This window comes from Medicago sativa, chromosome 7 (assembly GCF_051527215.1).
Source record: "Medicago sativa cultivar Bolivia chromosome 7, Bolivia_mono, whole genome shotgun sequence".
In the NCBI taxonomy this organism is placed as follows: Eukaryota; Viridiplantae; Streptophyta; class Magnoliopsida; order Fabales; family Fabaceae; genus Medicago; species Medicago sativa.
The window spans coordinates 26722402-26744374 of NC_140755.1; the positions used below are offsets into that span (position 1 = coordinate 26722402).

The 21973-nt window shown below is 35.3% G+C and overlaps 2 protein-coding genes across 2 annotated transcripts; one reads left to right on the forward strand and one right to left on the reverse strand.

Moving 5' to 3' along the window:
* Positions 1-410: 410 nt before the first annotated feature.
* On the forward strand, positions 411-2905 carry LOC146905251 (exocyst complex component EXO70C2-like). Its single transcript, XM_085726664.1, has one exon. The coding sequence runs from the start codon at positions 542-544 to the stop codon at positions 2525-2527; it is 1986 nt and encodes a 661-aa protein (XP_085582790.1). The 5' UTR covers positions 411-541; the 3' UTR covers positions 2528-2905.
* Positions 2906-3752: 847 nt separating this feature from the next.
* Positions 3753-8909, reverse strand: LOC146905252 (SNF2 domain-containing protein CLASSY 1-like). Its single transcript, XM_085728496.1, has 6 exons — positions 8897-8909; positions 8585-8811; positions 7307-8006; positions 6789-7216; positions 6494-6635; positions 3753-6295 (listed from the first exon to the last, which is right to left on the reverse strand). Exons 1-6 carry the CDS (start codon positions 8907-8909, stop codon positions 4260-4262), a joined length of 3546 nt encoding a protein of 1181 aa, XP_085584622.1. The 3' UTR covers positions 3753-4259.
* Positions 8910-21973: the final 13064 nt, after the last annotated feature.

Sequence of the window (21973 nt, forward strand, 5' to 3'; positions counted from 1 at the left end):
TAAATCATTTAATGAATCTTAGTGGGAAGCACAAATAAAACGACCTAGAATAAAAAAAAAATATCATCAATGGTCAACTCTTCAATGGTAATGGTAGATATAGTTGATTATTTTTTAATTCCTGATCCATCTTAAATTATATGACATTTTGAAAATTTCACACGTATTAAAAAATGTAATTAATTTTGTATGTGAAAGATATATTATGTGTTGTTTTATAAAATTGTCTTTATTAAATAATATACGAAAAATAAATGAAAGTAATAAACGAAGAGAAAGTAATAACTAGTTAATATTGCAATGCGATATATAATTTAAGACAATTTTTTTTAAAATGATATAATTTAAGACGGATGGAGCATTAATTAACTTCAATAGTTTTTCAACAATAAAAGTAAGAAAATAACAAACCAATGATTCTCCTAAACCTTCGCATTTCTCATTTTCAAACGTTTCTTTGCTTTTCCCTTTCTCCAAAGACCAGAAAACATAACCGTCATAACAACCATCATTGAAAAAAAATCTCACAGACAAAACATCAATGCCGGATCCTAAAACTCACGCTGACACCGACACCGGAGGAGAACAATCACCATCACCTCCGCTGTCAAATGAGGGTGATCATCAAATGGAGGAAGAGAAGAAGGAAGGAGATGCAGAAACCATTCAGGCTGTGGAGTCTCCTCCTATCTGTGAGAAGGTTTCAGAAGACATTGATCATTTTCTTCTGCATGAGAAAGAAGGAGTGTCGTTTGAGATTCCTGGTTACGTAGCGAAGTTTTTGGATCAGGTGGAGGAGAATCTGGTGAAGAATGAAACTGGAGAACGGAAAGGAAAATGGGAAGAGATTATGGAGAAAGATAAATGGTTGCTTGAATCTGTGCATCGAATTTCGAAGCTTAAGAAAATGTTGATGATTCATGATGAAAAAGAAACCATAGATGAAAGACGAGAGTCAATAGCCAATCGTGTTGGTACAATTCAACAGAAAGCGATGGCGTTTTTGGAAGAAGATTTTCGCGTGTTGATAGAATATTCAAGAATCCAGACGGAAGTGAATCCTGATATCAATAACAATGAAAAGGTTGATGCAAAAGGAAAACAAGTGGTGTCGGATCAACAGGACGGGCAATCAGATCATCAGGATCAACCAGAAGAATTCGAAACGAATTTTCCTGGTTATCCTGATGAGGCGATTGTTTGTATGAACAAGATTGTCGGGGAGATGTTGGTCGGAGGATATGAAAGTGAGTGTTGTCAGGTGTACATAGTGGCGAGAAGGACCGCGTTCGAGGAGATTCAACAGCAGCTGGGGCTAGAAAGAATCAGCATTGATGATATTGTTCAGAAGGTGCAATGGGAGATTCTTGCAAGAGACATGATTCCGGCATGGACTAACACGTTCCGGCAGTGTACCATGGTGTATTTCCCCGGGGAGAGGAAACTAGCAGAGGCGGTGTTCTCGAGTAACCCTTCTGTTGCAGCAGGTCTGTTCAGCAGCGTCTCTCGCGGAGTTGTGATTCCGCTTCTCAACTTCGCGGAAGGCGCTGCCATGACGAAGCGTGCTGGAGAGAAGCTATTTAAATTGCTTGACATGTACGAAACTCTTGGAGATGTGATACCGAAGTTGGACGGACTCTTCCCAGAAGAGTCCTCAAAAGAGTTGAAGACAGAGATAAACCTCGCCAAGTCACGTCTTGGCGAGGCAGTTATCTCTATTTTCTGTGATTTAGAAGACCAAATTAAGTCAGAAACTGCAAAAAGTCCGGTCCCCGGTGGCGCGGTTCACCCTCTCACGCGCTACATAATGAACTACCTTAACACAGCCGGTGATTATAAAGAAACACTTGAACAAGTTTTCAGGGATCATTCAAAGATCGAAAAAGTCGATTCACCTGATTATAATCAAAACGAAAACGACGGTACTAAAGAACCGCAATCTCCATTCGCAGCCCAGGTAATGAGAGTCATGGATTTACTCGACGCCAGCCTCGACGGGAAAGCGAAATTGTACCGTGACATAGCATTAAGCAACTTCTTCATGATGAATAATGGTAGGTACATTGTACAAAAGATAAAAGGCTCATCTGAACTGAGACAAGTGATGGGTGAAATATGGTGTAGAAAGAAATCATCTGAATTAAGACACTACCACAAGACATACCTTAGAGAAACATGGAATCCAGTGCTAACAGTTCTGAGTCAGGAAGGGTTGAGTGTGAATGGGAAGGTTCAAAAGCCAGTGCTGAAAGAGAGGTTCAAGAGTTTCAATACAATGTTTGATGAGATTCATAGGACACAAAGCTCTTGGGTTGTGAAGGATGAGCAGCTTCAATCAGAGCTTCGTGTTTCGGTATGCGGGGTGGTGATTCCGGCGTATAGAGCATTTGTTGGGAGGTTTACACAGAATTTAGACTCTGGAAGGCAGGTAGAGAAGTATATAAAGTATCAACCTGAGGATATAGAGACTTACATTGATGAGTTGTTTGATGGAAAACCTCATCAATCTATTGGAAGAAGGAGATAATAACTTCAACTAATCAACATTCAGTTACACCTCACCAATGGTTGTATATGATCCATACACCAGTACATATCATATATCACAGTCTTTTGTTTTTGTTTTTTTTATATATATGTTACAGTATGAATGTGTACACATTTACATGTTGAAATGATGCTTCATGGTTCTGTTACTGTTAGAAGAAGTTGGTCTCATGAAAATTTCTTATCGTTAAGCGTTCAGTTTTGTTTGTAAGCAGGATATAATTCGCTTTAGTGTTTCTGCCAAGGGCCCCTCTTGAGCCTGTGTAATTTTTTCATACTTTTGATCAATGTAATGTAATTTTTCCCTTGACTCAGTACTGTTTTTGTTCATATCACAAAAACAGAAAGTTTGTATCTACTCATTGTCATTTTTTTTTCTTGCCTCATTTTGGTTTCCTAGATAGGTAATGCAGAAAAGAGAGAACCCCCTTTGTGAGGACAGTTTGGAAAATAGTATGTTGTTTTGGTGTAGTGTCTCATACTTTCTTCATTCATGTACAGAGAGCACTCCAGTCCAGGCATATATCAGAAGTTTTGAAATATATCAATGTGAAGCACGGACACTTCTCGGATTATGCGTGTTCCGGTGTCGGACACGTGTGGTGTCCGACACCGACACGACACCGGCACATGTAATTACACGGAATCATGTGATTTTCTCAAATCATTAGCAGTGTTGGCATGTCAGTGTTCGTGTCGTGTCCGCATCCGTGCTTCATATTATATCATTATGTTGGCAATGATTCTCAAAAGCTAATAAAGAATCAAATATTTAGGTTTAATAAACTTTATACAAAACTTCCCACAAAGTACATTTTAATACCATTGACAACATATATCCTTTAGAGGAAACACTCATTCTGCCAACTTTAATATCATAAAGTTTTTTTTCCTTAGTCTCAAATATTGTTTTGTAAGAGTTAATCAGATTCGAAAGTGTTATCTTAGGTTTTCTTCAATCCTTGAGAACTATTGTATTTCAAGACTCCCCCTTAAAAAAATAGTTTGATCACAACAAAAAGGATCTACACATGTGGTAGAAAGATTATCTTCCTCAAAATGGCCTCAAATGTCAATTTATTATCATATGAGTCAATAATAGCATTTGATTATATAGCTACGATTATATGATAATATAAGTTTCATTCAAGTATTCACCGCAGTCTATAGTCATTAGTCTATAGTCATTCAAACAAGTTTGAAGATAAATTTGAAGGTAATACATTTTCATTAAACATATCCAATACGAATTGTTGACATCACAATCTCTTCTATGTCGTTACAAAGAACCATTGTGTCGGCTACACAGATGGAATCAATGTCATGACAATCAAGATAACTGGCTGCAAGCACTTCCATGATATGTTTCTTGTTTATGTGCTGGTGTATAAGAAGATCATTTCATCGAAAGACCAGCTGATTATGTGCTTCCCAAGAGCTGAAAGAATATTCAAGTATACAAGAAATCAGAAGAAGAGATTATGAATCTAACGTATGTGCTATATAAACAATCAAATTGTGACGCATTAATATTAGAAATCATGTATGTGTAAATGAACTAAAATATTAGGACACAGTCAAGAATTCCATTCAAGAAAACATGATGAAAATGTATCCTTCGCATACATTACCAGCAGATAGAGTAACATAAAAAGCAAATCAAGCAAAACTACAATAACTTACTGATTGCGGCTCTCTTCTTGGTTTTGCGGCTAGTGCCTAACAGATTGTGGCTCTTGCATAACCAAATCTGATCCTTCTAGAAGGCCTTGCTGTCCTTCTGTATGACGAGGCATATTCGTTACAGAATCCTTTTCATTCTTCATAATCATATGAATAGCTTTAGACTTATCCTCTTCAACCATCTCCCTAAGTATTTCATCTTCAATCTTTTCTGCTTGCCATTTAGAAGGATCTTCCACAAACTCCTCACTAAAAATCATGCAAGAAACCCACTCTTTCCAGGTAGTTTTTCTATACTTCTCTTCTTCCATTGACCCAGTCGTTAATAACTGATACACATAAACCATTTTCTGCTGACCAGGACGAAAAGCGCGTGCAATAGCTTGCTTTGTTTTTGAGGGATTCCATTCAGAATCCAAAAAAATAACTCTAGAAGCAGCTGTTAAGCTAATACCTTCAGCACAAGCATTGATCGAAGCTAGAAGTATCTTCGAACCGCTGCAAGGATCTTCAAACTTATCAATGACTTTTCCTCTTTCAAACAAATCTAGATCACCAGTAAGTAGCAGAACCTCTTTTCCATTTTGCCATTGAAAGTATTTCTCAAATAACTCTATGAAAAATCTCACAGGTGCAAGGTAGTGACAAAAGATAAGAACCTTTTCATTTTTCACTACACGTGAGATTAGGCTCAGAACAAATCTTATTTTGGAACCTTTTCTTAAATCAAATTTGATTCCGTCTAGCCTCTTCAATTCATCTTCGGCAAAAAACTTATCTGCACATGGTGTTGCTGTTTTGATCAACCATGGATGTATCGATCCAAGGGTTATCAAAAGCTCTACCTCGAGAGGGTAACTGGTGGTACACTCAGCCATTTTCTTCTGCAGTTTCTGTATAATCTCAAGCTGTTCATCGGACGTATTCATGAACAGTGTATATATTTGTAAACCAGGAAGTGTATCAGAGGAATTTCCACTTTCATAAACGTCGATGAAACTGCTCGTGATCTTTCGCAGCACATGTAGACCCTGCATTTTTTCCTCATCGTTATCTGAGTTGATTTTCGTAGCAATGTTGTTCAAGAAGAATTTCCTCGCCCGCGCCTCAAGCAAATGCTGCGCTTTCTTCTCTCTGTTACCTCTCCTCAAGTATTTAGAATCTAACTCTTGTAGCACTTCGTGAACAAATTTTGGTCTTGCTAAACACAGCGTGTTGAAATATTCGCAGAAATTGTTCTGAAACAAAGTGCCAGATAGTAAAATCCTCAATTCTGTAGGAAGTTCCATTAAGCATTTCCTCAACCTTGATTTTGTGCTTCTAGGATTGTGACCTTCATCAAGTATCAAGATTCCAGGGCTTTCTCTCAAAGTTTTAGCCATGTAATTTCTGTGTGCAAATTTTGTATCTTTAGATCTCATTAATGCTAGAAATGAAGTATAGCCCATGACAAGAACACTTGGGTGTGAATGCCACTTTTGTATTTTTCCAAGACAATCCAAAACATGTTTTACATCACCAGAAGGTCTTGGAACTCCAGGAAGAACCGTAGGTTTCTGAGCCGTTGAATCTCTCTGGGTTCGACGGCCATGGATAAGATAAACGGGCACAGGAACCTTCCATTTTTTGAACTCTTTGCACCATGTGTAGAGTGTGGATTTTGGTGCAAGGACTAATGGTCTTTTCCATGGAAATAACTTCAAGTAACTTGCAAGAAAAGAAATGACGAGAAAGGTTTTTCCAGCTCCAGGAGCATGTGATATGACACATCCACCACTTGTTTCCGATCTTTCTTGCATGAGGGATGGTTCCGTCGAGCCAGCAATGTTTTTCCAAAGAAATTCATAAGCATTTTTCTGGTGCGCATGCATCTTTTCTTTGAGTTCTGGAATTAATTCCCAAACATTGTCTTTTTCTGCCGATATTGGTTCATCCGGATCAGTAGCATGAGTTGAGAACATATCATTGTTATCATCTTCATCAACTTTTGCCTCTGATTTTTGTTCATCATTATCTTCTCCACTGTATTGCTTCTCCTCTTTCTGCCATTTTCGTCTTTCCACCTATCGTTATATTTATAAAAAATTATCAGTTAGGTTCCTATTTGAGTAACTTATCACCGAACATTAACTTATCACCGAACAATAGTGATTTGTTAAAATCTCACAATGTCGTAACCTCTATTTAAAAATTGCAGTAGACAACAGATATAACAAATAAGGAACTAAATTTAAATGTATATTCTTGTTAAGGTTTTTTATTTGACTTACAACGAGTTCAGTAATGTCTCGTATCTCAGTTTTCACAGAGCCGCAGCTAGTACAGAATATTCCAATTTCTTCATTGAATGTATAGTCATGTTCACAAATTTCATTGGTGTCTGCTAAAACCTCTACATTTGAACCCTGCAACGGTATAATTCATATATATTGTCAGATCATTAAAAATATGATAGGTTGTAATTTGTTGGCAGTATAAAACTTTTTACACCGATAGCGTATTAAAACTAAACTCCAAAACGAAAATTATAAATATAGGTAAAAGTAATTGTCACAAACCTCAGTTCCATCAAGAAGACAACTTGCTGCCATAGCAGTATCCATTTCTTCCCAAATGGCAGACAAGTCATCAGGATTTTCTTCCTCATCATCCCTTTTCGACACTTTTTCTTCCTCCAACTTGTTTGTTTCTTCGTTAATAGTTGGCTCTTCTTCAGCCGGAAGACTATCCAAATTCTTCATGTAAGTGTCGATTATTACCTTGTGTGCATCAGCATTTAATGTTCTGCCACCTTCTTGAACATGACTTCTATTTGTCAAACAAATTGAATGGTATCTTTTTGTTTGAGCTCCTTTTTTGAAACGAATTCCTTCCCATTTGGTTTCAATATCCATATCATCCGAACCATGAATTCGCCTCCTTGCAGGTTTCTCTTTGCAGAAGCTATAATAATGTCCCAAAGTAACATTATCATCAACTTCTACATCTCTTGATATTGTAACACCAGCAGCAGCACCATTCTTCTTTGAAAGATATTTTGAAGGAATTTCGCCAGCAGCATCGCCTACTTTTTCACCACTCTTACCATCATACTCTATCTTATAAGCTCCTATCTTGTATGGCCTCGTTCGAAAAGTACCAACTTCCAACTTCTCAACAGAAGAACCTATGTAACGTTTGGGTTGAACATTCCTACGTTTTGATCGTCTTAGGCCTTCAATTAGATTTGATGGCATTTGCGGCGCTTCATCTTCTTCTCCATCATAATCACAAAACATATCGAATAGAGAAACCACAGGTACTATTGATCCCTTTTCCGATTTGAAGTTCACAACATTTATAAAAGAAGGATCAATAATATCAGTATCGTTTTCCACAACATGATACGTAATCTTATTTTGAACAGATCGGATACTGAATGAAACCTTCTTTAAAAAGGATGTTGTAACGAACCACGAAAGATCAGATAAAAATCTCCCCAAGACTAATCTTGACTGTGATAATGAAGAGCAATCTTCAGATGAATCCCACCTATAAGGCTTAACCACTTCAGAACTATCACTATTTTTTATTAAGCCTTCGCAACTATTATTTTGAAGCCGTTGGAGGATGAAAATTCGATCTATTCCAGTCGCATAAACCTCTTTATTAAGTGTTTTTATATTTCTACCAAGGGAACCTTGATCCTCGTAGAAATTTACATAAAACTGACATGAGCATTGATCAGCTTCGTGAGGTTGTCTCTGGATTGAATTTATTCTTGCATCGATTGACGTCTACACAATATACATAAAGATAAATAAATATGAAGAAATTAAAGATCAAGACATAAATGCATACAAAAGAATGAGGGTAAGAAATGAAGTTTAATAAAAAGGCTAAATCACTTTTGTTACCATGAATTACTTTCAGGTTAATTTTTTGTCCCTAATGTATATTTTGTTTCATTTTGTTCCTTTTAAGTTAGTAATTTTATATAATTTGGTCTCTTATATTATTTTCATTTAATTTTGGTCAATTAAGTTACAAATATTACGACATTTTGCTATCTAATATGAAAGATTAAAGCATCTAACTTTTATAACTTAAAGAATTAAAGTATCTAGTATTTGTAAGTTAGGTAACCAAAATGAAACGAAAAACACTATAAGGAATCAAATTTTTGTAATTTAAGATACCGAATTAAAATGAAAACAAACATAAGGAACCAAAACGAAACTTAAAACTAATTTAAGAGACCAAATTATAATTTAGCCTAATAAATATTATATATAATGTACATAAATTAGAGAAGAATAAGACTAAGAAATGAAGTTTAATAAAAATTATATATAATTTAAAAGATTAAACTTACTGGAATAGGTCCAACCCGATTTGACATTTGGAGCATAGATATGTCAATTCCGCGTCGTAAAAAGTTAGAGCAATCAAATGAAGTAGCTTTTCTTGATCTTATGCGAATATCAGATGACAAAGGAGTTTGCATTTGTTGAGTATCCATAAAATGTAAGGTTGTTTTTCCCAACTCAATTTTTATAAGCTCCACAGGTTGCCATGCATCATTCCTTATTGCTTCAAATGCTGTTTAAAAAGAAGTATTAGAGGGTACTCACAACATAAAATAATTAATGAATGTTGTGAATCATAGTGAGTTTAACGGTATAACGATGGCTCATCATAATTTAGCTTAAAGATATATCGTTGAGTTTCAACAAAATCAAGGTGCTATTATGATTTTGTCAAACTTACTGTGATTCTATTTTGAACAAAATCAACTTGCATGACAAGACCAACAAGTCTATGAGTTTTGTTAATGAATAGATATCGAGATTGAATATTTTTTTAAGCAAAAATTGGAAGTTCAGAGGCTAAATCAATAATTACTGATATCTCAATTATGTTGTTACCTCAACAAAACTACAATATTCTGCAGCATCCCAAAAAAATATATTAAAGAAGATATATTGAAGGAACAACACAAATGTTGCGGGGCATACACCAAATCCGCAAGGAAAACAAACAAATGTGAGCGAAATCGAATGTTTAATGAATTTAGGATTGAATAATTTTATTATTTAATCAACTATTAAGCTACATTAACTATGATTTTGGATGTCATTAATTAAGATTAAGTAACTCAATATCAAATCAACTTGTTAATTGCTAATGAAATTAGTAATGTAGAAATCGAAGAAGTTGTGTGTACAAATACAAATAGTGAAGCTTATCTTGTTTCGTCAAAGGTTGTTTTGATGATGTTAGCCTAGGGTATTTTGATGATGTTTTAATGTGGACTAGTTTTCCTAGCATAATGTTTAGCTTTAAATTATGTTAAAGCACCTTAGCAATATGTGTCTTTAGCACTGCGTGATTTCTTGTTGTTCCTGATATCTTGTGGGTCAAGTAAACTTCATTCACATTGTCAAAATTCGTTTTCTGCACTTCTGAATCGGTTCACTTTTGCTTGAATCGTATCACACAAAGTTTCAGACTTTGTGTGAATCGTTTCATGATATTTTGAATCGATTCATTCTTGAATCGAGTCAAATTTGCTTGAATCGTATCATGAAAACTGTCTGACTTACATTGAATTGATTCAATATAATCTGAATCGTTTCAATCTTCATCCTGGACATTTTGAATTGATTGAAGAGGTGTCTGAATCGTATCAATCATCATATTCCATCTGGCTTGTACTCTTGCTGTCTGAATCGATTCACACATTTAGTGATTCGACTCACTATGTTGTTTTTGGCCGAAATTTCGCACTTAGCTCTCCATTCTATATAACTCACTTCCTCATAACCCCCAAATTATTGAATCATTTGCATCTATTCTCTCTAAGTCTCAAAAACTCATAGTTCATACATTCTTTGAAATTAAACACTTTTTTTTAGAATCACTTTGTACTTTGAGTCATATGATTTGCTAGGGTGCTAATAGGGATTGTAAGTTGGTTCATTCAAGAAAATTGGTTGGGCTTAATCAAGGTTCTAAAGTGAAGTGAATAAACTCATGGGAATTACTTTTCCCACCCTATGGCCTTCTCGCGCGCCCTATGCAAATGACCAACATGCCCTCCGGATTATATATTCCAGAACATCTATACATTTTTACAGTTTCACGGTTTCACTTTCCCCATTCTCTCTCTCTCTCTCTCTACATTATCCCAAATTCCGAACACCACAAATCTTGTCCAAATTTGGAGTTTTCTTGCTCAAAAGCACCGCATTTCAACCCTTGTCAAACATCATGGAAGGTAAGTTTGATTTCTGTACACATGCAAGTTCAATTAGTTCGTTTTTTTTTTAATTCTGTTCGAATGCAATCCGGACTACGTTTTCCGGACTAGGTTGTTGGATATCCGGATTGCGAAATCCAGACAAACCTAGAATGTTGTTTTACTTCTGGTTTGTGTTGTTTGATTGTGTTGTTTGATTGTGATGTTTGATTACCCTAATTTGAATGTTACAGAAGGTTCAACGTTTAATACTCATCGCGTAAGGGAGGTAGGGTATGCTTCCCGTAGGAGAGCGCGTAGGGAACAAATGGAGGCTGAAGGTGTTGTTCCTCCGAGGCGTCGGGGTGCTAGAGCACGCCGTGCTGATGTCGATCCTGATGTCGAGGATCAGCCGGAGCAGCAACAGTATATGCCCATGGAGGAGGAGCAGACTGATGTGGATTTGCAGCATACGGAGGAGCAAGAGCTTGAGCAGGAGCTGCAGGGTATGGACGAAGGCATGGAAGATGCCGAGCCACAGCAAAGGCGAAAGAAGAAGGAGAAGGTGGTGGACCCTGAGCCATTACAAGACTATCCCGGTGGCCCACACCAGACTGACCTGCTGTGGAGGTACCATATGCACGTGGCCAGGAAGGCGGCTGATGGCGTGGTATGTACTGTTAAACTCACTTTATATCTAACTGGTTTATTTATTGTTAAATATGTTTGTGAAGCCATGAGTTTAAACTAACTTTATTAATTTTAAATATTTGCAGTGGCGTGGAAAATTAAAATGCATCAACAACGGGAAGAAGATAGAGGTGATGCATGATGATGACACCAGACCTATCATGGCTGCACGGTGGTGGGAGAGCAGACTGCGTCGTACAGACCTTGGTTGGCTCCAGGATACGAGCTACACGATTATTGATCATGGGCTGATTTGTGCGTTCGTGGAGAAGTGGCATGAGGAGACTTCCAGCTTCCACCTTCCGTTTGGGGAGATGACAGTCACATTTGATGATGTGGCCTCTTTGCTGCATATCCCCATTGACGGCATGCTCCTGTCCCACGGGTCCAAAACACGGGACGAGGCAGTGGAATGGATGGTGGAGTACTTGGGGTCTGATCTGGGTGATGCACTCAAAGAGGTCGAGAAGACCAAAGGTGCACATTGCAGATTTAACTACTTGGAGAGGATATTCAAGGAGCGTTTGAAGGAGCAGAGCGATTTAGTGGACGAGTATGGTGTAACTAAGGAGGTGGAGAGGTTGCGGGACCAGGCTGTCCGTATATATTTGCTATACTTGGTGGGGATCACGATCTTCAGTGACAAAAGCCAGTGGGCTGTGGATGTTGTCTACCTGAAGTACTTCAAAGACCTTGATCTTTGTGCCGGTTATTCATGGGGAGCTGCGGCACTAACTTAGTTGTATAAGGAGCTCAACAATGCTGCACGTTGGAACACCAGTCAGGTGGCAGGATACCTGGGTTTGTTGCAGGTATAAATTAAGAACTATGTTTTATTTTTTTAAATTTAAGTGTATATGGTTTGTATATTTATATGTGGTTGTCATTGGTGCAGGCTTGGGTGTTTCATCACTTCATAGGTATGGGAAGCAAGGATGTCTGGGACGGATATGCGGAGAATTTGTATCCACGCGCGATGCTTTTTGTGCCACTGCATGGTTTAGGCACGGTGGACAACTACATGAACTATCTAGATGCGCTGGATTTGACGAGGGTTGTCATGGTCCCATATGCTGCACACCGTCAAGCACGTCCATTTGAGCGGGTCAGCCTTTACTTTGGATGGCTGAGATGCGGAGAGCGCATGGTGAGATATCTGCCGGAGAGGGTGCTTCGCCAGTTTGGGTTTGTTCAGACCATACCGAGACATCCCGTTCAGAGTGCACCTGTTGATGTTAACTTGGCGGAGATCACAAACCGCTTTCAGCGTGCACTTGATTATGCGCTGACACCTCAGGAGTTGGGAGAGAATGCAGTCCATGGTGTGGAGGTAGTAGATGGATACATCGAGTGGTTTTACCAGGTGTCTCATCCACGTATGATTCTTCAGACATGCCGGTACCGGTGCCAAGGCCACCAGAGCGTGAGGTCCTTGATGCCCAAGCTGCTCAAGATGATGGAGACCTTGCGTACTTACAGCTTAGCGGAAGGATGAGCCGCATCAGATACCACATCTATGATGTGATGAGAAGCGGTCTGGTGCCGAAAGGGAGTGAGGAATGGCAGCATTTGGAGGATGCCTTGAGAGAGGTGCATGATGCAAAAGTTTATCGTCGTCGGGCAGCTACTGATGGTGGCAGGGGTGGTGGCAGAGGTGGCGGTGGTACGGGTGTAGTTATTAGGGGCTGATAGTATTGTTTTGTATGTTTATGTTTGTTACATTTTGAATTATGTAACACTTGGATAATTTTTAATGTTATGTAATCTTGGATAATTTTTAATGTTATTTGATTAATGTTTTGTTCGAAAATTATGTTGTGTTAATGATTTTAATGTTATGAGTTCGATTTACTGTTAGAACATGTCACCGGCATGATATGTTTGTTTGGAAGAAGCAAAATGCGCCAAAACAGAGGCTCAGCGAAAACAGATGGCTTCTGCCTCTGTGCTGATGCATTCTGGATTATATAATCCGGACATGTTTAGTGTATTCCGGATTATATAATCCGGAACTGTCGTTCACCACCCCCTTTTGTTGACTTTCAACGGGGTGATTTACATGTTTCGGATTATATATTCCGGAATATCTCTAACGTTTTCGGATTATATAATCCGGACCAATATTTTTATAACTGGTATCATCATCCATCAGGGTGAATGGAGTGCCAAAATACACGAAAGAATCCGGATTAAATTTTTCGGAATCAGTTCGGATTACATAATCCGGATTAGGGGTATTTTGGGGAAAAAATAGGGCGCGCGAGGAAAGGCGTAGGGTGGGAAAAGTAGTACTCTAAACTCATTCCACCTCCAAAGGTCTTGGGGGTTCTTTCCAATTGTTCTTATGTTCAAGGGGATTCATTTGGCAAACGTAGCATCGAAGAACTTGAGTGAAGAGTTCGAAGGGTTGCACGGGTGATTGAGGATTCGAAGACATCAAGAAGCACCAAATTCAAAAGGTATTTGAAGTTTGGGGGAGTGGTTACATAGGGGTTAAAGAACTATGATAGTTTCAAGGAACTCTTGTAATCATATTTGTATTCAACATTGTTACTATTAGTGGAAGTCCTTGGTCGAGGCGTTTTTAACCAAGAAGAGTAGACGTAGCCCGAAGCGAGAACGAAAGGGCGAACTACTATAAAAAATCTCGGTGTCGTTCTCTTTTCCCTTATCTTCTTTAATTTTGATAATTGTATATGTTTAAATTGATTAATTAATAGAATAGAAATTGATTTTGATCTAAGTTGTTTTTTATTAAAATTGGTCTAATTCCTTCAATTAGGTTTTCACTATTTTACTTGGATCAATTAGTTTCAATTCCTAACCAATTCATCAATTGCATATACATTGTGTTTTTGATTTTTAGCTTGTTATATTTTCTTATAGGTTTGGCTTTGAAATTGTCTTGTTTTGCAAATTGTTCAAGTACTATTAATATTTGATTGAAATAAGACTTAGCTTATGAATCACTCAATTCTATTGTAAATCATTGGTGCATAGTCTTGACATTTTGTCATAGTTTGTGATTGTTCAAAGCATATTTTCAATTAGTCAAAATATTTCAAAATGGTTTCGGAAAAACTCCGTAAATTTTTCAAACCGCTATTCACAACCCCCCACCCCCACCCCGCCCCCCCACCCCAGCGCATATTGGCCATATAGACCAACAAATAGATCCTCTATAGCCAAATTTATGGTGCAATTAAATGCTCTTTTATAACTCAACTATTTGCAGCTAGCTAAAGAAGATCCAAAGTCTCTATATCATATTTATTAATTTGATCATGGTAATGAGAGACAATCTATTCAATATATCACATAATGAATGCTTGTAATATCCATTTGAAGTTTTTCATGTGTTATTATTTTGATTTCTTCCTCATGCATAATAAACTAGGGCAAAGAAGATAGAAGACTTACGATAAGCTTCATCAAATGGATTCAACTGTTGCAAATGCCTTTTTCTAGGTGCCATTGGAATTCAATTTTTATCAAGTAAAGGAGTAGCCAATTATGCAACGTGAGTCTTCAGCAGTTGGTTAATCTGCAAAAAATATATAAACACAGTAAACTTATAAGAACTTATATGATGGAGTATAATGTGTGTGTGTGTGTCTATATATATATATATATATATATATATATATATATATATATATATATATATATATATATATATATATATATATATATATATATATATATATATATAATATACAACCGAACAAACGACCTCGTTTATAAGAAAAAAATATAGACCAACTCTAAAAAATAAAGAGAGATGATGCTTGAACATCAAAATATTGATGCCCAATACAATTTCCTTTATTTATATTTTGTATATTTGTGTTGAATATTAAAAGTAGGAGAGATGAAGATAAACACATACAATGTCATATATTATACAATGTTAGTATTTTAATGTTCAAATAACATAGCTGAAAAATATTATTCAAAAAAAAAAAACATAGCTGAAAAATAAAGTATATGTTACCAATTAAAAAATTACTCTCGCCCCGTAATTATTTCTCCATTTTTTTAGCACTTACTGTTTGTAATTGTCACCACTATAGTGACCATTTGATTTTTTTTTTTTTTTGACAATATAGTGACCATTTGATAACCAATTGCAAATGAAGTACATAATATATTAGTTAGTACATATAGAAAATAAGCATTTCTTGTCAAAAAAAAAAAAAAGACAAGAAAATAAGCATTTAAATTTAAAACCAAAATTGAGCTTATCAAAAAAGAAAAAAAAATCAAAATTGAATATCTTCTTGGGACAATATGTTTGCAAACGTGGCAATTATTATAGGGCAAAGGCAATATACAAATATGTAAGTTTTTTTATACCTTAAACCCAAATATTAATTTTTTTTCACCTTTTAAGGTATAAATACTTTTTTTACATAGATATATAATAAAAATCTAATAACCTTTTTTGACTAAAAATATTTTATACCTTTTTTTCGACGTAAAAAAAAGTATAAAATATTTTTAGTCAAAAAAGGTTATTAAATATTTATTATATAACTATGTAAAGGATTTAATATATTTTATCTTTAAGGTATAAAATATTTTGGCATTAAAAAAAAGGTGTAAATTTTTTATTGTCAAAATGCGTATACAGCGTATTTTGATACTCATTTAATACATTCAAAAAAAAAATTATATTTGCGTTTATTAACTATTATTGTTGTGTTCGTAACAAAATATTTTGTTTTTTAGGGGAATAAAATATTATTATTATAAAAAAAGTAAGTATATTTTTAATTATTGTTTTTCTAGCATATATAAGAATTATTGATTTCCGAATTGTAACAATTAATTAATATCTTTTTGTTTTGTGGAAAAAAGAGAGATTTATTTGTCTTAACCCTCTGATTCATAAGAAATAAGTTTCACTGATTCAATGTTCGGCCAAGCGCATTCTCTTAAAGAACTTTTTCTTAACCGAAATTGACTTGGGTGAATAATAGAGTTTTAAATCAGTTCTACCTATGGATAAGGTTTAGTCAAATAAGTCCATATTATTATTATAAAAAAAGTAAGTATATTTTTAATTATTGTTTTTCTAGCATATATAAGAATTATTGATTTCCGAATTGTAACAATTAATTAATATCTTTTTGTTTTGTGGAAAAAAGAGAGATTTATTTGTCTTAACCCTCTGATTCATAATAAATGAGTTTCACTGATTCAATGTTCGGCCAAGCGCATTCTCTTAAAGAACTTTTTCTTAACCGAAATTGACTTGGGTGAATAATAGAGTTTTAAATCAGTTCTACCTATGGATAAGGTTTAGTCAAATAAGTCCAAAATGAAGGTTTAATTCTCAAATTTTCTTTACTTTTTTTTTTTTGAGTTGATTAAACTTTGACCAACACTTACGAACAAAAATTGTGTCCAAAAAATTTATAGAAATATTTAATACTATAAAATTCTCTAGTTTTCTCAATATATTTCAACAAACAGATAAAAATTTCATAATAACAGATGCATTTTTTTTTTCAAAGTAAAAAAGAGTTGAAACTTTAATCCATAATGCACATAAAATCACTAAGTATAAAACTTATGTTGACAGAGTCTCCATTGTGTGTACATCATTTACAAAAAAAAAAATCATGTGCAAACAACCATCACAAATTCACATACAACTTTATTGTGTCAATCTAGTATTCAATTTCTCATTTTCAAATATTAGACAACAGTTCAAAATCATGCATAAAATCAAATATTTTCAAAATATAAATTTGACTGTAACATTTGGAATTTTTGTTGGATAATCGCAAACCATGTGTCTATTTACATTGTTTTAAACATATGGATCTTTTGGTCTGTGATTTAAAGAAAACTTACAAAGTTTTGAGACCCAAAATTCCCCTACATGGATTAGCTTACACATATATGTTACCAATCCATTTTTTAAAAAATTTCTTTGACAACTTGATAGATCGACTAGTTCTAATATCATTCGTGCAATCAAAATAAATTATCAACATTTTTACAAAATTCAAAATTTAAAAAAAAAAAAAAAAACCCAAACATAGAAAAAAAAATTTAGATCCATTTGTAACGAATGAGAAAAATTTCAAAGTTTTGATGCCCAAAATTTCCCTACATGGATCGGCCTACACATATATGTTACCAAACCAAGTTTATCAAAAAATTTCTTTGAAAACTAGATAGATCGACTAATTCTAAGATCATTCCAGCAATAAAAATAATTCAACACTTTTACAAAACTCAAACATGGAACTTTCTTTTAGATCTATAAACACAACGACCCGATTTATCACTTTCATAAATGAATGATAAAACATTCAATGTTTTGAGGTCCAAAATTCCCCTACATGATTTGACCTACACATATATGTTACCAAACCATTTTTTTTCGAAAATTTTCTATGTCAACTTGATAGATCAACTAATTCTAAGATCATTTATGCAATAAAAATAAATTTTCAACAATTTTCCAGAACTTCAAATTTTTACAAATCTCAAAAACAAAATTTTCGTTTAGATCTATAAACACAACGACCTGATCTATCACTTTTGTAAAGAAATAATTAAGATTTTTTGAAAATCACACCTAATACTCCCTAACGAGTTTTGGTCAACACTAACAATAGAGAGTGAGGGGTTTTTCGATATACCTTCAATGCAGATGATGATTTAGATGCTAGATCTGTAGATCTAATCCCGATCAAGTTTGAGGAAAAATGATGGTGGTGGTGTGTTGTTGGCCGTCAGTAGGAGATAATAAGTGAGATGAGTGAAATGTTTGTGATTTATGAGAAAAAGTGATAAGGATTAGTTTATACAGAGAGAGGAAATGATTAAAATAATATAAAGTAATTGGCTCTTATGATGTGTCTTTTTTGTTTTTTGGACAAGTAGTCTAGTGAGGTGTTCGAGATACGAACCCCGACCCTTGCATATATTATGTAAGTTCCCTACCAATTGACTTAAGCTCACATGGAACAAAATTGAATTTCTATTAGGTCAATGATAACCCACAATTTTGTAGGTTATTACATTGCACTTATTCCCCATAATCTATGAGAAATTGAGTTATTGCATGACATATAGCATCTAATCAGAGACTATTTAGGAATTTATTGTTTTAAGTAGTTTTTAGTGTTATTTAATCGTTTTGAACTAGTAATGTTTGTTATGAATGTTTTGCGGAACAGGATGAGGAATTGCACTTGAGATATAAGAAGCTACAACATGGAAAAGAAGTATGGGGAAGTATGAAGACATAGCACTAGGTGGATGAATGATGATATAGTGTTGTAGATCGTGCATGAAGGTCGTATAATAGTACGAACCCAATTGACCCTTGCTTATTATTGCTTTAGAGCTAAGTTCTATGAGTTGGCGCCAATGATTGGTAGTACGAGGAATAAAGAATATGCTTGGTACTACACGGATGATATAAAGACACCACATGTAGGAAATGAACAAAGGGTACAACTTGTAATGGTTGGTCTTGTACTATAAAAGGACAATCATATGTTAGTGCCAAGAGTCCATAATTTTGCATAGTGAAATTTGCGACAAAGTTCTAGATAGGGTTAGCAGCCACTAGGATTCTCACTCCATCTTATCTTCCTCATAGATGAGCATGAGTTCTAGTTCTTAGTAATTTAGGGTTAGAATTACTTAAGTGATGCTTCAAGATCACCTTTTTCCTTGTTGGAGTGTAATCTGTTCATAATCCATATTATATATCAATTTAGCTTTTTCATGTTTTCTTTTATGTTTCATTTCATCTTCGTAGTTAAGCTCATCATGAGATAAACCCCTTCTTGTGGTATAGAAATGATGAGGTTATAATATTTTTCGCTTAAGATTTAAAGATCTATAACTTCGTGCTTCTTTCAAACAAACTATTTTAATGCCAAACATTTGGAAGTAAAACTTGATCACTTTTATTTTTATTGCCAAGTTCCCTGAGACCGACAAGAGATGAGAATGGAAAATGTTTGTTTGATATGAGTTACGTTTATAAGTACTAAAAACATATGAGAATGATAAAGATTGATTGATTGAATGCATACTAGATCTTTGAAGAGCCTATAAGAAGTGCTAAGATCTAACTAGGATTCTTGTCATAGGCCAGGACTCAACCTCTTCTCAGATGAAGAGCTACTGATGACCAATCTAGCAATGTTGCATGTTAAGTATTGTGCATTACCAACCTTAACACGATGGTTGTGTCGACATACCCCAAAGGCCACCAGATTACCAGAAAAGACATATAAATATATATCTCTATATATCATAGTGAAACTCTGCCATAACTGATTCTTTGTTTATACCATTGTTTTACCTTTGAGAGCTTCTAAGTCTTTTTAACTATTTTCCTAAACTGTTATCTTTATTTTTATTGTTATGACACCAAAGTTTGTTTTTATTTCCTTACAAACAAGTTTACTGTTGGAAAGCTATAGGAATCTATAACTCCCTAGTCCATGTTAGATCATATTACTTGGATTGTTCATACTTGCACTTAGTCAACTCACCTTTCTTCCAAACAATTCTCGTTACTTATTTTTATAAGTTAATGGTATAAAAGTTAAGGGTTAAAAAGACTTGCAATTTTTATATGTTTGCAACAGAGTAAGTTTACCTGTTTTGGTTGCAGAAAAGCAAGCACCAGTTAGGATTCTTCTAATCCCCTCTCTATATATGTTTTTAGTTAATAAGTAATAGTATGTCGCGTTTAGTTATCTTAGGTAGACTATACAATTGATGAGGTTGTTGGTACATTACTAACCTACTTTGATATATCCCTCCGATGATCGCACGACGATCCTTACGTGTGGGGTCTTGTTAATTCAAAGGTAATTGAAACATAAACTTAAATTGGCTTTCCAGTGTTTCCCAAGGCAATGAAGGCCAAGGTTCCCTTAGGTCTGCCCATCTATGAATCTTAGGACACTCATAGCACAATCTCTCTACACTTTCTTAGTAGTTCTACAAATGGGCAGCCCTAATCTACATCTACCTTACTAAGGGTTTCAAGATAATGGTCTTATTAGGTTACAGCTTATTTCGGACTGCTAGGCACTTGTTTCCCTAATTACTAACCAGTTAATTCCTAGCTTCGGTAAGGCACCACCTGACTCAATGGGCATCATCCACTAAGTACTTACGTCTAGGGTCAGCAATTCTTATGGTATCTTTGTCTAATTAATAATCACTTACTTCCTAGATAGATAGTTATCAGTAAAGAGATATAAATATCAAGATATAAGCATCCAGTTAGTGATAGCAATATTAGGCCCTGTCACAACCTAAGTACCTAATCTAGGGTTGCACCTCTCACAGAAATAAACTACTTCCTAATAAAACTTAATAGCGAACAAAAGAATAAATAAAATAAAATAAACGACATATTATATTAAATAAATATCCAACAAAAATATACATAGGTTCATCTTAGAACTCTAACCTAAAAAGATTTAGTTACACATGGTAACTAAAAACAAATTACTAAAGATAAAAACATACCCTAGAAAATTAAGGAGAAGATAGAAACTCTCCTGAAGCTTCAAAGTTGCCTTCCTCTTGAACTGCCGCAGTTTTGAATGAGAAATTCTGAATAAGGAAGGCTGGTATTTATAGTGAGAGTTTCTACCTGGGTTTGGGTAAAAGTGCAGGCTTTACCGAAAACGGAAGCAGGAAAAGACAGTTGCTCCCCGACTTTTTGCTTGCATGGGGTGTATAGAAAATGCCTTAGGCGCATGAGAGTAGAGAAATTTTCATGCCTTAGGAGCATGGATTGCTAAATTCATGCCCTAGGCATTTTTCCATGCCCTAGGTGCATCATGTCTCTCTTCCGGGCCCAGACTCCGATTTTTCGTTGTTTTTAGGTCTTCGTCATCGAATAACTTGCATCGGTACTTTGGGAACAGAATTCCTCCCATTAGTAAGTCTTTTGCGACCTCTTGAATCTTTCTTCTTGTTTCTTGAATCTTCACAATTCTTCAGATGTTCTTGATTTGCCGATTTGCATGATTTCTTCGTGAATTACTTCAAAAACCCCCTAAAATTGCTATGTTTCGGGAAAACTAAAATTACAGACTCAAATATAGAAAACATTACAAAAGTCCCAAAATCATAGGCAATGATTCTAATACTCCTCTTTTTTGCTTCTAAATCCTACTAAAAATAATTGAAAAACATGCAAAGAATAACGTAAGATGACATGTCATCATACACCAGGTTTTTGGCGCCGTAGCGGAGGAATACAAGGTGTTATCGAACCTACTCATAGAGTTAATATTAATGAGTAAATCATCACTTTGGTCTCTAACTCTGCACCTCGCTGTCACAAAGGTCCCTAAATCAGGATTAATTACAAAATAGTCCCTGAATGTGCACTTTCGTTATCACTTTAGTCCCTGGTGTTAAATAATTATGTTAACTGATGATGTGCAAAGGTTTTATGATGACAAGCCATATGAGGTGTCATAGGGACTAAAGTGAAAGTAGGTCCCTGATCCGAAAATCAATATCCTCGAAAATCAATATCCCTATACCGAAAATCAATATCTCAAACTTGTCCCAACGAAGTGTTGCTCTTCGTAAAGAACTGGGTCATCTTCCTCAATGAAGCTAATTTGTGGTTGCGGGAGACGTGCTATTAGGTCCCTGATTGTGCATACTTACTGTCAATTAGGTCCCTGACAATAAATATTTACTGTCACTAAGGTCCCTGACAGTAAACACTTACAGACACAAAATGGCTTAATTGATCTGCCGGTCCCTTAACTTATTTCTTTTATTCAATTTGGTCCCACATGTCTTAACTTTCTC